The sequence below is a fragment of the Aquarana catesbeiana genome, linkage group LG11 (genome assembly GCF_042186555.1).
Source record: "Aquarana catesbeiana isolate 2022-GZ linkage group LG11, ASM4218655v1, whole genome shotgun sequence".
In the NCBI taxonomy this organism is placed as follows: domain Eukaryota; kingdom Metazoa; phylum Chordata; class Amphibia; order Anura; family Ranidae; genus Aquarana; species Aquarana catesbeiana.
In genome coordinates, this window is record NC_133334.1 from 168,829,799 (window position 1) to 168,848,253 (window position 18,455).

General features: G+C 44.1%; 1 protein-coding gene across 3 annotated transcripts in view; it reads left to right on the plus strand.

Moving 5' to 3' along the window:
• Positions 1-18,455, plus strand: part of CENPT (centromere protein T) — a 595,880-nt gene that overhangs the window by 539,257 nt on the left and 38,168 nt on the right. For all 3 annotated transcript variants that reach the window (XM_073605031.1, XM_073605032.1, XM_073605030.1), the window contains one exon: positions 4,728-4,832. In XM_073605031.1, the coding sequence (XP_073461132.1) occupies positions 4,728-4,832 (105 nt within the window). The remainder of the gene's footprint in view (positions 1-4,727; positions 4,833-18,455) is intronic.

Below are 18,455 nucleotides of genomic sequence, written 5' to 3' on the forward strand. Positions count from 1 at the left end.
AAGTTAAATTATGCGATCGAGCCACTGGATATGTCTTCACGTTCCGGATCTACGAAGGCAAAGACTCCCAGCTCCAGCCCCGTGACTGCCCCACATATATTGGAACCAGTGGGAAAATTGTCTGGGAGCTGGCATACCCCCTGTTTGAAAAAGGATACCATTTATATGTCGACAACTATTATACCAGCCTGCCCCTTTTTCGTCATCTTTACAGTAAAAAAAACCCCGGCCTGTGGTACCTTAAAAAAAAAAACGTAAGGGATTCCCACAAAATCTGTTGACAAAAAAATTAAATGGAGAGTCGGCATTCATGAGGAACGAGGAGGTGTTGGCCATGAAGTGGAGGGACAAGAAAGATGTCCACATCCTCTCTACCATCCACAATGACACGTGGTGGAGATCCAAAGAAGACGCAGCCCCATTGTAAAGCCCGAATGTGTCCACAACTACAATATGGGGGGGGTGGATTTAAATGATCAGATGCTACAGCCCTATTTATCAACCAGAAAGTCCTGTTACTGGTACAAGAAAGTTGCCTTTCACCTGTTTCACATGGCCCTTTTTAATTCGTTTGTCTGCTACCAAAAAGCAACTCAAAACCAACAAGTCACCTACCTCAAGTATATTGAAGGTATCCTCACTGCCCTCATTTACCAACAAGTTCCCGCCCCAGGAAGAATTCGCTCGGATAATGTCGACTTCACGAGCAACACTTTCCCTATAGCATTCCCCCCACAGAATCTGGAAGAAGACGCCAATTGAAATGCCGCATATGCAGCAGAGGAGGAGTAAGAAGAGATTCCAGCTATTATTGTCCCCAATGTCCCTCCCAACCTAGCCTGTGCATCGGAGATTGCTTCAAAAATGATCATACATCCATCCAATATTAGTTCCCTGTATTATTACCAGACTGCCATTTCCCTATTTGCCTGCTACCATGTTAATTAAGTGACCCATACCTGTTTACCGACGATGTCTTTGCTTGCCGATTTAAACCACGTTTCTGACTTCCACGTGCACCGACCTTGGCCTGTTAATCGACCATGTTTTTGCCTGCCACTTGGACTGATCTTTTGGCCATCTACTTTAGTACACAGGGGTCTCACATATGTGAGGGGCTTCAGAATAGCGTTCTGAGTAGAGAAAAACAGTTTTTTGTTTTCTGTGCTCCCAGAACAGGGTCTGGTTGCCCGGAGGCTTCAAAGCGATTTGGGTGGGAGAAGCCTCTACCCCTGTCCCCCTGGCCCTAAGCTTGATGGTCCTTCCTGCTGCCTGGACCAATACTTTGGCTGTGCTGACCATATTGCTGCCTGTAATGACCCATGACATTATGGACCATGTTTCTTCCTGCTGTTTGGACCAATACTTTGGCTGTGTTGACCATATATCTGCCTGCTGCCTCTACTGACTTTGGACAGTATTTCTGCTGGGACACCTCTGCCTGCTACCCGGACCTGTGCTTTGGCTGTGCTGACAGTATCTCTGCCTGTACGAACTATGGACAGTATTCCTGCCTGCTGCCTGGATGATTGCTTTTGCTGTCGCTGACCTCGTTCCTGCCTGCTGCCTGGACCGATACTCTCCTCTGTGGACCACTGCTTTTCTAAAACCACAGGTAATCTTTTGTTATTTGGTATGTACCTGCTATGTGTTAGAAATATGAAGGGCCTTCAAAAATGTGATCGGTGGTCAGAAAATGATATGTGTAATTAATGCTGCTAGAATGCCTGGAGGTGCTACTTGGATTTTGGGCCTCTGTGTGTGGCCAGGCTGTGTAAAAGTCTCAAACATGTGGTATGGCCATACTCAGGAGGAGTAGCAGAATGTATTTTGGGGTGTCATTTTTGCTATGTACATGCTATGCGTTATAAATATCTTATAAAGCGACAACTTTGTGTAAAAAAAAAAAAAAATGCATTTTCATTTTTTTCCACATTTTCCAAAAACTTCTGGAAAAAAATGAACCATTCAAAAGACTCATTATGCCTCATAGATTATACGTTGGGGTGTGTGCTTTCCAAAATGGGGTCATTTTGTGAATAATTCCATTGTCCTGTTGCTCCAGGGCCTTCAAATTGTAATAGGTGGTTGAGAAAGGATATGTGCAATTTATGCTTTTAAAACGCATGAAAGTGCTACTTCAATGTTGGGCCTTTGTATGTGGCCAGGCTGTGTAAAAGCCTCACACATGTGGTATCGCCATATTCAGGAGGAGTAGAGGAATGCATTTTGGGGTGTCATTTTTGCTGTGTATATGCTATGTGTTAGAATTATCTTATAAATGGACAACTTTGTGTAAAAAAAAAAAAAAATGCATTTTCATTTGTTTTCCACATTTTCCAAAAACTTCTGGAAAAAAATGAACCGTTCAAAAGACTCATTATGCCTTATAGATTATACGTTGGGGTGTGTGCTTTCCAAAATGGGGTCATTTTGTGGACAATTCAATTATCCTGGTGCTCCAGCGCCTTCAAAAGTGTAATAGGTGGTTGAGAAAGGATATGTGCAATTTATGCTTGTAGAATGCCTGAAAGTGCTACTTCAGTGTTGGCCAGTGCTACTTTGTATGTGGCCAGGCTGTGTAAAAGTCTCACATGTGGTATCGCTATACTCAGGAGGAGTAGCAGAATGTATTTTGGGGTGTAGTTGCAATTATGCATATGCTGTGTGAGAGAAATAACCTGTTAATATGACCAGTTTGTGTAAAAAAAAAAAAAAATCTTAATTTTCCCAAGAATTGTGGGAAAAAATTACAGCTTCAAAAAACTCACCATGCCTCTTAGTAAATACATTGGACTGTCTACTTTCCAAAAAGGGGTAATTTGGGGGGTATTTGTACTTTCCTGGCTTGTTAGTGTCTCAAGAAATGAGATAGGCCTTCAGATGAGAGAGTACATCAGGTGTGATCAATTTTCAGTGATTGGCACCATAGTTTGTAGACTCCATAACTTTCACAAAGACCAAATAATATACATTAATTTGGGTTATTTTTACCAAAGATATGTAGCAGTATAAATTTTGGCACAAATTTATGAAGAAAAATGACTTGTTTGCATAATTTTACAATAGAAACTAAAAAAAAGTACATTTTTTTTCAAAATTTTTGCTGTTTTTTTGCTTATATCGCAAAAAATGAAAAACCCAGTAGTGATTAAATACCACCAAAAGAAAGCTCTATTTGTGAGAAGAAAATGATAAACATTTTGTTTGGATACAGTGTAGCATGACTGAGTAATTGTCATTCAAAGCGTGAGAGCGCTGAAAGCTGAAAATTGGTCTGGGCGGGAAGGTGCATAAGTGCCTGGTATTGAAGTGGTTAATGGCATTGGCTGTATGTTTGGGGTCGTTGTCCTGATGCAGAATCAATTTGGGGCCTATCACATTCCTCCCTGATGGTATGGCTTGATGGCTAAACCATCAGTTTGGTTAAGTGGGTCTCCAAGTTGGTAGCCTTGCCCTTCTAGAAGTCTTCCTCTGAAGGCATGCTTCAGAGGAATATTTTAGTCCTAATACTTTTCTTTCTGCTCTAGGTTGTGTTTTCTTTCCACCGTAACAAGGGCATTGTGCTTTCCTCCTTTTATCCAATATATATAGTAAGGGATATAAGGATTTATCTGAGGGCTACAGCTTTTGCTGAAGATGGGGCTCCATTATCTCAGATGGTCCTGATATCTGGCTTCTAGTGCAGCCCCTTTCCTTTGAATTCACTAAATTATTTCTCGGGCTGCTTCCTTAAAGGGGTTGTTAACCCCTCACCGTTTTTCACCCTAGTGCATTCTATGCATTCTATGCATTAAGGTGAAAAACCTCCTGTGCTGCAGCAGCGCCCCCAAGCCTCCTTATACTTACCTGAGCCCTGTAATTCCCACAATGGGAACGAGCACACCAGCTCCGGCCAGTGTCTCGTGTTCTGATTGGATAGATTGATAGCGCAGCCATTGGCTCCCGCTGCTGTCAATTCAATACAATGACCCGGGGGTGGGGCCGAGTCCTGCTGTCTGTGTCTGCCGACACAGCAGCAGGACACGGGGCGCGCCCGCATGGGTGTCTCATCGGAGAGCTCTTCTCCGGCAGGACACTCAAGAAGAAGTGGAGCCAGGAGCGCCGCGGAGGGACCCCAGAAGAGGATCTGGGCCACTCTGTGCATAACCAACTGTACAGTGAAGATAACTATGACATTTTTTTTGTTATTGTTTTTTTTTTTTTTTAAACTGAACCTTTACAACCCCTTTAAGGGACATGTTCCTTCATTCCCAGACAATGCTGTGGTTTTCCAAAGTGACCTGTGACGCACATCAGTACTGTATGTCAACCTGTAGAATATAACCACTTTATCAATAGAAGTTCAAAAATAGTTTTGAATAATATTGTTGATATCCATTTTGTAAACAAATTAAACTGAAACTATTAGATTATAGAAAATAAAGACAGTCATAAATACCATGTGAAGAATTGTCATGTTTTTAATAAATACAATTCTGATAAAGCAAAATACCAGTCATTCTCACTGTTATCCATTTAGTTCTAAGACAAAGGGTTAAAGAAGTTTTATGTGCAGAAGAAAAATACACTGTACCTAGGGCTGCTTGCACCTTAGACCTTCTGCATTTTATTTCTTCCGAACTTATGTTTTCACCAGTTACAGTTTGTAATAACCTGATATACTGACTTCTAGTGAATTCATTTGACTTAATGGCTTATTTTTACTTTTGTAAATATATTAACAGTTTAGAAATGTTCTTGGACCAGATGACTAGTGATTTGGCTGCATACACTGCTCATGCCAACAGAAAAACTATAACACTTGCTGACCTGGAGCTTCTTATGAAACGGTAAGCCATAAATTTAATCTTTTTTATGTACGGTATGTATTTTATGTACCGTATATACTCGAGTATAGGTCGATCCGAGTATAAGTCGAGGCCATAATTTACCACAAAAAAATGGGAAAAACTTATTGACCCGAGTATAAGACGAGGGTGAGAAATGCAGCAGCTACTGTAAGTGGAAAAAGAGGGTCAACAATGCACATCTGCAGCTGTATACCTCCCTGTGTCCTGTGCATGTGTCCTGTGTATATGTGTATGTGTCTATGTGTGCATCCTACCTGTGTCCAGTGCAGAGCGGCACACGGAGGCATGCACAGATCAGCGTGTCATAATACAATTCAGCCATTCTACTGTTCAAAAGCCGCGCCGCCTCCTCGTCCGTGATAGGCAGACCACTCCATTTCCCAGCGGTCAGCCTATCATGGACATTCTCTCATCCTCATACCACGGATGAGGATGAGAGAATGTCCGTAATAGGCTGTACACTGACTGCTGGGAAATTGAGTTTTCTGCCTATCACAGACGAGGAGGAGGCACGGTTTTTGAACAGTGAATGGCCGCTGAATGGTAATAGCACACGCTGGTCGCCGTCTGCCTGCATGACACGCTAATAATGTAGGCAGACGGCGGTGACTCAAGTATAAGTTGAGGGGGGCACTTTCAGCCCCAAAAAAAGGGCTGAAAATCTCGACTTATACTCGAGTATATACGGTATTTTTTTTCCTTTTTAAGAATGTGTTGCCGTTTGGATTATAACATCTTCCACGGCTATGTTTTCTAGCGTTAAAGTAGTGTTAAACTATTGTTTAATGTTTAATTGTTGAATGTTTCCATCTTGATCTTTGTTAATATCGGCAAACTCAATGTTTCTTTTTCCTAATTTTGATCCAGCACATACCGTATTTATCAGCATATAACACACACTTTCCATCTGAAAATAGGGGACAAATCAGGGTGCGTGCTATACGCTAATAGTGTACCTCAGAGGGGGATGAGCGCCGCCGTAATTCACTGAGCCGTCATCTCCTGTTTACTCAGCTCTCACGTCACACACACAGCCCCGCCTCCACCAGCGGCATTGGACCAGTGTTCTGTCTATCATAGGAGCTGGTCCAATGCCGATGGCAGAGGCAGGACTGTGTGTGTGTGACTGCCGACCGAGAGACGAGTAAACAGGAGATGACAGCTCGGTGAATTCCGGTGGTGCTCTTCCCCTCCTCTGATTTCCTGCACTGTTCAGGCTGCATTGATGAGAGATGGTGAGGCTGCAGATGAACATTGATGCTAAAAATGGGCATTAATCAGGCTGCATTGATGGGAGTTGGGCTGCAGATGGGCATTAATCAGGCTGCATTGAGGCTGCAGATGGGCATTGATCAGGCTGCATTGATGGGAGATGGTGAGGCTGCAGATGGGCACTAATCAGGCTGCATTGATGGGCACTGACCCTTATTTTAATTCAAAGTTGTTTATTTAAAAAATGTTTTTTTCCTAAAACTTCCCCCTTAAAATGAAGGTGCGTGTTATACGCTGATAAATACGGTAATTGCTCCCATTTTACAGATGAGCACTGCTGTATAAGTCTCTGCCGCTTCCCTGACACCTGTCAGGGAAAGCACACTGTTACATCAAAAATGCAAGTGCCCATTAAATGAAAGTCACCCATGAAGCTAAAAGCTGGTGGATGGGGCAGCGCTGCAGCTCACAAATCAGGCTATCTGTGTCTGCGCCGCCTCTTTGCCTACATCATAATCTTGGGAGAGTGTACATAAAGTTGGCTACAAGGAGACTCTGAAAGACAAGGAGCCACAGCATAGATGTACAGTGGATATAAAAAGTCTACACACCCCTGTTAAAATGTCAGGTTTCTGTGATGTAAACAAATGAGACAAAGATAAATCATTGCAGAACTTTTTCCACCTTTAATGTGATCTATAAACTGTACAACTCAGTTGAAAAACAAGCTGAAATCTTTTAGGGGAGGGAAGTAAAACTAAAAAACTAAAATAATGTGGTTGCATAAGTGTGCACACCCATAACTGGATGTAGCTGTGTTCAGAATTAAGCAATCACATTCAAACTCATGTTAAATAGGAGACAGTACACACCTGTCATCATTTAAAGTTACTCTGATTGAGGCTGGGTTCACACTGGTGCAACATGACAGCTGTCCTACTTTGGATCCGACTTTGCCCTGCGACTAGAAGCTGACAGGTGTCCGACTTTCAATGAACGGGGATTCGACTTGGATCCCCGCCAATACTAGGCACTGTTTGGTATGACTCTTGAGGGGGAACTCTGTGCCAAATTTTAAATAAAAAACCGGCATGGGTTCCCCCTCCAAGAGCATACCAGGCCCTTGGGTCTGGTATGGATTTTAAGGGGAACCCCCTATTCCGAAAAAACGGCATGGGGTCCCCCCCAAATCCATGCCAGACCCTTATACGAGCACGCAGCCCGACCAGTCAGGAATGGGGGTGGGGACGAGCGAGCGCTCCCCCCCCCCCCGAACCGTACCAGGCCGCATGCCCTCAACATGGGGGGGTGGGTGCTTTGGGGCAGGGAGGCGCCCTGCGTGCCCTCCCCAACCCCAAAGCACCTTGTCCCCATGTTGATGAGGACAAGGGCCTCTTCCCGACAACCCTTACCGTTGGTTGTCGGGGTTTGCGGGCGGGGGGCTTATCGGAATCCTGGAGCCACAGCATAGATGTACAGTGGATATAAAAAGTCTACACACCCCTGTTAAAATGTCAGGTTTCTGTGATGTAAACAAATGAGACAAAGATAAATCATTGCAGAACTTTTTCCACCTTTAATGTGATCTATAAACTGTACAACTCAGTTGAAAAACAAGCTGAAATCTTTTAGGGGAGGGAAGTAAAACTAAAAAACTAAAATAATGTGGTTGCATAAGTGTGCACACCCATAACTGGATGTAGCTGTGTTCAGAATTAAGCAATCACATTCAAACTCATGTTAAATAGGAGACAGTACACACCTGTCATCATTTAAAGTTACTCTGATTGAGGCTGGGTTCACACTGGTGCAACATGACAGCTGTCCTACTTTGGATCCGACTTTGCCCTGCGACTAGAAGCTGACAGGTGTCCGACTTTCAATGAACGGGGATTCGACTTGGATCCCCGCCAATACTAGGCACTGTTTGGTATGACTCTTGAGGGGGAACTCTGTGCCAAATTTTAAATAAAAAACCGGCATGGGTTCCCCCTCCAAGAGCATACCAGGCCCTTGAGTCTGGTATGGATTTTAAGGGGAACCCCCTATTCCGAAAAAACGGCATGGGGTCCCCCCCAAATCCATGCCAGACCCTTATACGAGCACGCAGCCCGACCAGTCAGGAATGGGGGTGGGGACGAGCGAGCGCTCCCCCCCCCCCCGAACCGTACCAGGCCGCATGCCCTCAACATGGGGGGGTGGGTGCTTTGGGGCAGGGAGGCGCCCTGCGTGCCCTCCCCAACCCCAAAGCACCTTGTCCCCATGTTGATGAGGACAAGGGCCTCTTCCCGACAACCCTTACCGTTGGTTGTCGGGGTTTGCGGGCGGGGGGCTTATCGGAATCCTGGAGCCCCCTGTAATAAGGGGCCCCCAGATCGCAGCTCCCCCACCCTATGTCAATGAGTAATGGGGTACAAAAAACACACTGCCCCAAAGCACCCACCCCCCCATGTTGAGGGCATGCGGCCTGGTATGGTTCAGGAGGGGGGGGGGGGGGGGCGCTCGCTCGTCCCCAACCCCATTCCTGACCGGCCGGGCTGCGTGCTCGGATAAGGGTCTGGTATGGATTTGGGGGGGACCCCTATGCCGTTTTTTCGGCGTAGGGGGTACCCCTTAAAATCCACACCAGACCCAAGGGCCTGGTATGCTCTTGGAGGGGGAACCCATGACGATTTTTTTTTTTTTTTATTTAAAATTTGCTGTGGAGTTCCTCCTCAAGATCATCTGAGCACAAGTCGCATGCCAAAGTCGGATCATGCGAGACGGCAATCCGACTTCAATGATAGTCAATGGGCTGAAGTAGGATCAAAGTCGGACCAAAGTAGTACAGGGAGCATTTCTAAAGTCGGAATGACTTGTGTCGGACCAGTTAGGACGGCTCCCATAGGGAAACATTGAATTTCACACGTCATACAACATGAGCTCCCAATGTCGGAGCGTTTGTCGGACCAGTGTGAACCCAGCCTGACCCCAAACAAAGTCCAGCTGTTCTTCTAGGTCTTTCCCGATATTTTCTTAGTCGCATCCTACAGCAAAAGCCATGGTACGCAGGGAGCTTCCAAAGCATCAGAGGGATCTCATTGTTAAAAGGTATCAGTCAGAAGAAGGATACAAAAGAATGGGCATTAGATATACAGTACCATGGAACACAGCAAAGACAGCCATCGTCAAGTGGAGAAAATATGGCATAACAGTGACATTACCAAGAACTGGACGTCCCTCCAAAATTGATGAAAAGACAAGAAGAAAACTGGTCAGGGAGGCTGCCAAGAGGCCTACAGCAACATTAAAGGAGCTGCAGGAATATCTGGAAAGTACTGGCTGTGTGGTACATGTGACAACAATCTCCCGTATTCTTCATATGTCTGGCCTATGGGGTAGAGTGGCAAGACGGAAGCCTTTTCTTACAAAAAAAAGCATCCAAGCCCGACTAAATTTTGCAAAAAGACATCTGAAGTCTCCCAAAAGCATGTGGGAAAATGTGTTGTGGTCTGATGAAGCCAAGGTTGAACTTTTTGGCCATAATTCCAAAAGATATGTTTGGCAAAAAAACAACACTGCACATCACCAAAAGAACACCATACCCACAGTGAAGCATGGTGGTGGCAGCATCATGCTTTGGGGCTGTTTTTCTTCAGCTGGAACAGGGGCCTTAGTCAAGGTAGAGGGAATTATGAACAGTTCAAATTAACACAAAACCTTCAGGCTTCTCCTAGAAAGTTGAACATGAAGAGGAACTTCATCTTTCAGCATGACAACGACCCAAAGCATACATCCAAATCAACAAAGGAATGTCTTCACCAGAAGAAGATTCAAGTTTTGGAATGGCCCAGCCAGAGCCCAGACCTGAATCCGATTGAAAATCTGTGGGGTGATCTGAAGAGGGCTGTGCACAGGAGATGTCTTTGCAATCTGACAGTTTTGTAGTGTTTTTGCAAAGAAGAGTGGGCAAATATTGCCAAGTCAAGATGTGTCATGCCGACTCAAACCCAAAGAGACTGAGTGCTGTAATAAAATCAAAAGGTGCTTCAAACAAAGTATTAGTTTAATGGTGTGCACACTTATGCAACCATATTATTATTATTTTTTTTTTTTTAATTTTTAGTTCCCTCCACCTAAAAGATTTCAGTTTGTTGTTCAATTGTACAGTTTATAGGTCACATTAAAGGTGGAAAAAGTTCTAAGATGATTTATCTTTGTCCCATTTTTTTAAATCACAGAAACCTGACATTTTAACAGGGGAGTGTATACTTTTTATAGCCACTGGAACTGTGCAAAAGGAGATTTTATAGCTCTCATTTTGCAAAAACAAGAGCATTAAGGGTAAAATTAAACCTCAATTAAGCAAGTATGTAAATGTTGCTTCTACATTTTATCTAAAAGTTCATGGATTTAATAACGAAATATGAGTGGTGTATCCGCGCAACGGAACAGAAAATTTAAAAAGTGGAGAAAATGGAAAAAAAAATTGGAAAAAAATGGAAACGATGGAAGAAATCGCATAAAGGACTGCTGCCTCCACAGATGTGATTTCCACCTAGGTGGAAAAAAACAGAAGGTAAGTGAAGGGTTAGTGTGTGGGTGTGGCGCTGTCCTAATTTATAGAAATACTTGGTAAATTGTGTGTAGCCAAATCCCATATGTAAAGTCGCATAAACCAAAATTGCAAATAAAAAATTAAACGAAAATAAAACCAAACATAAAACAGCAAAGTGACCCCCTTTGGAGTGTGTAGGTGTAACGTTGTCCTAGTGGAGAAAAAAGTGGAGAAAATGGAAAAAAATGGAAACAATGGAAGAAATCGCATAAAGGACTGCTGCCTCCACAAATGTGATTTCCACCAAGGTGGAAAAAACAGAAGGTAAGTGAAGGGTTAGTGTGTGGGTGTGGCGCAGTCCTAATTCATAGAAATACTTTGTAAATCGTGTGTAGCCAAATCCCATATATAAAGTCGCATATAAAGTATAAACCAAAATTGCAAATAAAAAATTCAACGAAAATAAAACCAAACATAAAACAGCAAAGTGACCCCCTTTGGAGTGTGTAGGTGTAACGTTGTCCTAGTTTAAAAATACTTTGTAAATCGTGTGTACCCAAATCCCTCATGTAAAATCGCATGTAAATTATAAACAAAATCGCATATAGCAAATTTAACGGCTAGGTTGGCCCCCTTTGAATTGGGGGAGGGGGAAGGGGAACAGGGGATGAAATCAAAAAATGACTTTAGCCAAAGTTATTCCATCCGCATAAAAACCCCATATAGTGATTGACAAACATAACATTGCTGAATAATTACATAGGTTAAATCGTGACTAGTGCTCAGTGCAATTTAAGTGAAAAACTTGACATCTTTGTAAAACAAGGCAGGTATTTGTATTAATCTTGGTGACCAGGTGCTCGTGTCTTGTGATCATGCGGACACTCACCAGCTTCTTTAACCCCTGCGGGGGTAATGCGCAGTCACAGTGTATGCCACTGTGCGGCAATCCACAGGCTGTTTCTGGGTCACGGTGACGTTTTAGGCATAAGAGAAGAAAGAGGAGATTCCATAGCGTAAAACCATAAAACACTCTTTATTGAACGCAGATGACAGAATGGTACTCACATTTAAGCAGTTTATAATAGGCAACCAAATGTCATCAAAACAGGAGAGCGTCAGATATAAGTTGGTGATCCTCTGGGAGATGATGCAAAAGCGTCAGAATAGGCCACGCCCTACGCGTTTCGTCATAGGGATGTCAACTGGAGCGTTTCTTCTCTTATGCCTAAAACGTCACCGTGACCCAGAAACAGCCTGTGGATTGCCGCACAGTGGCATACACTGTGACTGCGCATTACCCACTTAAATTGCACTGAGCACTAGTCACGATTTAACCTATGTAATTATTCAGCAATGTTATGTTTGTCAATCACTATATGGGGTTTTTATGCGGATGGAATAACTTTGGCTAAAGTCATTTTTTGATTTCATCCCCTGTTCCCCTTCCCCTTCCCCCAATTCAAAGGGGGCCAACCTAGCCATTAAATTTGCTATATGCGATTTTGTTTATATTTTGTTTACAATTTACATGCGATTTTACATGTGGGATTTGGCTACACACGATTTACAAAGTATTTTTAAACTAGGACAACGTTACACCTACACACTCCAAAGGGGGTCACTTTGCTGTTTTATGTTTGGTTTTATTTTCGTTGAATTTTTTATTTGCAATTTTGGTTTATACTTTATATGCGACTTTATATATGGGATTTGGCTACACACGATTTACCAAGTATTTCTATGAATTAGGACTGCGCCACACCCACACACTAACCCTTCACTTACCTTCTGTTTTTTCCACCTTGGTGGAAATCACATTTGTGGAGGCAGCAGTCCTTTATGCGATTTCTTCCATTGTTTCCATTTTTTTTCCATTTTCTCCACTTTTTTCTCCACTAGGACAACGTTACACCTACACACTCCAAAGGGGGTCACTTTGCTGTTTTATGTTTGGTTTTATTTTCGTTGAATTTTTTATTTGCAATTTTGGTTTATGCGACTTTACATATGGGATTTGGCTACACACAATTTACCAAGTATTTCTATAAATTAGGACAGCGCCACACCCACACACTAACCCTTCACATGGATTTAATAACACAACTTTTTTACATAACAAGCCTTAAAGTAGATATTGAAAGCCATTTACAGAACAGGCAAACCCTATCTGCCTCTATACTCCTCACAGCCTGAACAGAAGTTGTAGGAGCTCTTCCTCTTGCTGCCCTTATTGGTCAACATCAGATATGTTTTGTGTTTCTAATTTGTCCACAATCCCCAAAGCTTTGAGAATTTATCTTTAAAACTATTAAAGTAATTTGGTATTTCTCTACTTTATCTCTATACATGAATATAGTTTAATCTATTTTGATTAAACTGTGTAAAGCTTTGCTTTCTCCTTAAACCTTATTTACACTGCTCCTGTTGCCATTCACCAAAACCATGCAACTTAAAGGAGCTGTAAAGGCAGAAGGTTTTTAATCTTGATCCATTATATGCATTAAGATAAACCTTCTGTGTGCAGCAGCCTCCCCAGCACCCCCTAATTACTTACCTGAGCCCCATCTCTCTCCAGCGATGTCCATGAGTGTCTTAGCCGTCTGGGACTCTCCTACTGATTGGTTGAGACACAGCAGCGGCGCCATTGGCTCCTGCGGCTGTCAATCAATATCCATTAGCCAATCAGAAGAGAGAGAGGGCTGGGTCAGGGCTCCCTGTCTAAATGGACATACAGAGCTGTGACTCGGCTCGGGTGCCCCATAGCAAGCTGCTTGCTGTGGGTGCACTCGACAGGAGGGAGGAGCCAGGAGCAGCGAAGAGGATCCTGAGAAGAGGAGGATCCAGGCTCCTCTGTGCAAAACCAACCGCACAGAGGAGGTAAGTATAACATGTCTGTTATTATTTCATTTTATTTTATTTTTTCAAGTCAAGACTTTACAATCACTTTAACGTGGAATTCAGACTTTAATCTTAAGAATTGCATAGATCACCATCTAGTAGTTCAGGGTAATATTACCCTTGATTTATCCACAGGCATGTGCTCACACCACCTACTGGTTTTGGTTTTCTTTATTATTTAAGGGACACAGGATAAGTAGTTATTCTAATATAGTTGGGTTATACTGTACTTCTGCCCAGGGCCGGTACAAGGCAGGGGCGGGAGGGGCCACTGCCCTGGGCGGAGTGTGGGAGGGGGCGCCAAAACACTGGAGCATCATGCTTTGTCTCAGCCTCTGTGATGCTAATTCTGTCCAAAAGCAGAGACTTGAGAATGTGCCCATACCTGCTGCAGGCTTCCCCGGAAAGGCCAGAGACACTCTCCGGGGCACAGATCCCTGACAGGCTGGGCGGCCGGATCGGACAGTGAGAGCTCCTCTACAGGTGGGCGGAGCAGACTGAAGATAAGAAGCGCTGCCTTTTTCCTCTCCCTAAAAGCAGGGGGATTCGTCAGTACACTGAGATCGGGGGAGGGCTTGCCTGTCTTAATGCGCAGGCACTTCTGCAAACTGCCCAGGGGTCCTTGGTGCATGGGGGAGGGCTTTGAAGTTTCACAGCTCTGCTTCAGGAGACCATATCTGTATTCTACATTACTGCCCCTATACTGTACCCTCTTGCCCCCTGTACTATGTCCGCTTACCCTCCCCCTGTACTGTCCCCCTCCTGCTCCCCCTGTACTTTTTCCTCCTAACCCCACCATACTGTACCTTCCTGCCCACCAACCCCCATACTGTACCCTCCTGCCCCCCCTGTACTGTGCTATCCTGCCCCCTCCCCCCATACTGTACCCTCCTGCCCCCCCTGTACTGTGCTATCCTGCCCCCTCCCCCTGTACTGTGCTATCCTGCCCCCTCCGCCCAAACTGTACCCTCCTGTTCCTCTGTAAGTTTATAAGTTTTGTTTTTGTGTATGCTAATAATGATTTTTGTGGTGGTGTATGGTTAGCAAAAATATTGTTTTGATATTTTTTACGGGGGCCCTGTCAGGTAGGCTGTACGGGGCCCCATGATTTCTAACAGCAGCCCTGAATGCAGCCCAAATCCAGCAAAGTAAAAAAGTCCACCATTTCAATGCTGGGGGAAAACTTGTACTTGCTCCAGCCAGCTGCAGTGCTCTCCTCCCTCCACCCAAAGCCTTAGCATCATAATACAATACAAGAACATTAACCCTGTATGATATGATGAAGCTGGAGTGTGACCGCAGCCAATCACAATTCACCCAGGAGCTCCACAGGACCAGTCACAGCACTGGGAGAGCATACTGGAGCAAGGAATAAGGTAAAGCTGGGTAAGCACAGATCAAAATTCATTCAGTTTAGCAGGGACCAGCTAAATTTTGATCTATGTATGACCTTGCCTGTTAGAAGCCGCCCCATCAGATCAGCTTCTGTAGAATGGGATTGCTAGAAAACCTTGTTCGACCAGCGGCTTGCAGCCAATCAGCTGCAGCATTGATCAATGTATTCTGACAGGAAATTCCGATGGTCAAGAACACGGAGACGTACAACACTACGATGAGCTGAGAAAAATGAAGTACAATGATTCCGGGCATGCGTCAGATTGATTCCGAGCATGTGCAGCACTTTTGTGCATCGGAAATGGCTACACACGGTCGGAATTTCCAACAAGAACTTTTGTTGTCGTAAAAATTGAGAACCTGCTCTCAAATATTTGTTGATGGAAATTCCAACAGCAAATGTCCGATGAAGCATACACATGGTAGGAATATCCAGCTAAAAGCTCACATCCAACATTTGTTGACGGAAATTCCGATCGTGTGTACGCGGCATTAGTGTTTTTTTTTCATTCAGCCCAATGGCTGAATGAAAAAAAAAACCTATGCATGTGTGCCAGTTTAGGTGCTTTTATCTTAATCCTCTGCTCCTAGAATCAAAGGCCCATACGCACAATGAGAATATTAGATAATTTTTTTTTCCATGCTGGTCTCATATGGAAAACAAATAGGTTACTAAATTTACAAAAATTCTCATTAGACAGAATACAACTTCAGAAATTATATATTGTAATGTATTCTTTCTTTTCCAAGCATGGGTAGATTTTATTTTTCGTGCAAATACCATACTAATTGCATGAAAATCGTTCGTTCTGCTTTCTTACAAGAATTTTTTTGTGCTTATTTTATGATAAATTCACATGAACTGTCATAAACAGCACTTGAAAGCTGTGTACTATTGATCAGATTATCAGAAAATCGCTCCAAATGCACTTTGCGCTTTCATCCAATGTTCTCATCATGTGTACTAGGCATTAATCCCATGCACAACCGGGGGGGGTGGCGCAGTTTGGCATGTTCGCCCTGGGCGCTGGATGACCTTGTCCCGGCACTGCTTCTGCCTAGGAGGTTTAGACAATGGCCAAGTTACAACAGCCTTCGTATAACTCCACCTCCAGTGGTCATGTTTCAGTTTTTGCTAGTGCCTTATGAGGTTTGATGCTTTTTCCACAGCTTTCCTGAGGAAAACTAATTATCTATCATTTTGCATTTTTTTTCTCTTTAATCAACATTCATTATACTTCTTTATAGATTCTCAACAATCAAAAATGTTATAAAGCTGCTTGAGCTAGTTTGTACGCAGCAGCTACCTTGATTAATCTTTGGAGCTGTGTGCCTGGACCCGCATTGATCGAAGATTGTTGGACCTGCCTAGAAGATGGCCTTTGGGCACTGGGCTCTGCAAGTGGTGCTTTCTAGACCATATCGTATTTTGTTAGCAGCAGAGTGTTCTCTAGCTCCAGGGCCATGGCACTACCTTGTGAGTAGGTCCATGAATGAGGCAAAGATAAATTTGACACTGGGTTCTGCCTGTGGCACTTTTCTTTTTCATACATCATGGGACACAGAGTTAGGCTAATATTCATTACCTAAAAAAGAGAAGGTGCAGCGCTAGAAAATGTTAGATGATAAGATAATGTCCCTAAAGGAATAATAATAAAATAAAGTCCCAAGACATAAATATAATGGAGCCAAACAGAGCCTTCTCCGTCGGGAGGAAATAAGGAACCCTCTATTAGACGAGATCCATTATGAAGGAAAACTTAGAAAGGGATAGGAACACCGTCACCATCACCCAAACAAACTGACCCTTACCATCAGTGTATGGGTTATACACGTAAGTTGTAAACAGATAGCAAAGGCAATCTTCTTAAGGTGAACCAACGACCCTCTGTTAGAGTGGCATCAGCATATTCAGCCCCCTCTAGACCAGATTAAGAGCTTGGGGGTTCCTCTTTACAGCCAAATATTAAACCAAATATGATCCGGTGGGTATAAGCAACCTGTAGAGATCAGAGGTTGCTCTGTGGCTGTGCTAAGCTGAGATAACCCAATCAGATCGACGGCTAGTCTGAAGAGTTGGAAGTGAACAGAGCCCCAAGGCATTCTTCCTTGTGGAGAGTAGCAGCAGCTAGTGATGCTGGGCTCAGCGGTTTGTTGGGTGGCCATGGCGCACGTGGCTTCATCGCACATGCGCCGTAGCCTTTATCTGGGCGCACGAAGATTTGCGTCATACGCGAATACAGCCACGCCCGTTCGCCGGGACTGTGCACATGCAGACCGTTCCAGCACACAGCCAGCTTATTTAAGCTGTGCATGCCAAGCATGCAGTGCTTCCAGAAGCCAGCTGTGGGACACAGAAGGCTCTGAACCAGGCACTTGCAATGGTTTTGCTTGGCAGGCTAAAGGTGCTTAGCAGGATTGTTGCATAGGGGTGTGGTGAGCCCTATTAAAGGGTCTACCTTCTGAGGTGTGTTAACACTACACCCAGGTACTCCCTCTTTGTGGCTAGTAAATGTCAAAAAAGAAGAGCGGGACTAACACTACAGGGAAGGGCACACCTATGTCATCAGTAGTTCCTGATGAACCTAGTTGTATCCCTAGTGTTGTATCCCCTGAAGGACCAGAGGCTTCCGGGCAATCTGAGCCGCTGCGCTTATCTGGGATTGTGCCTACAGTCAATGCTGCTACTTCACCCGTTATCACTAAGGATGAACTGTCCTCTGCCCTAGCTGGGGTAGAGCACAGGATTGCTGGCATGATTTCCTCCATCCCGCAGGGTGGCAAGAATCGTGACAGACCCCCTTCCCCAGAGCCTCTTAGTCTGGAGCAGGAATGGTTTGAGGATGGGGAAGAGCTTAAAGCTCAGGATTCTGTGGATGGCCTGGCAGATGAGTCTGTTTCCAAGCAATCTGGACAAGAAGATATCCAGTTGGGGGCTTTTGATCCTGACTCTTACCGAAATTATTCATTCTACCTTTAAGTTGCCTCTCGCAGAGGTTACTGAGCCTCCCTGGTCCTCTTTGGGATCCTTGAGGCCTCTTCAGGCCACACAGGCATTCACCTAACACCCTCTGTTGGAACAGGCGGTGTATGCTGATTGGGAATATCCTGACAGGATTTTTGTTCCTCCTAAGAGGTATTCCCTTTTGTATCCTATGGATGAAAAGTTTAAGAAGTGGAGCATGCCGGCCGTAGATGCAGCAGTCTCTTCCTTAAACAAGACCTTGACTTGTCCAGTAGGTAACGCACAGGGCTTGAAAGACCCTGTTGACAAGAAATTGGAGTCATTATTAAAAGCTTCCTTTTCTTTGGCTAGTTCAACTATTCAGCCAGCCTGCAGCAATTGGTATCTGCCAGTCCGTAAAGGATCAGATCAGACGGCCTGACAGGCCTAACCAGGAGGATGATCTGCCTGAAAATAAGGCAGATTTTCCTTGAGCGCTGTGTTTTGCTGTTGACGCCTTAAAGGATTCAATACAGCAGGTTTCTCGTTTGGCTCTCTTGTCTGTACATATGAGCAGACTTTTGTGGCTTAAGAACTGGTCAGCCGAGCTTCC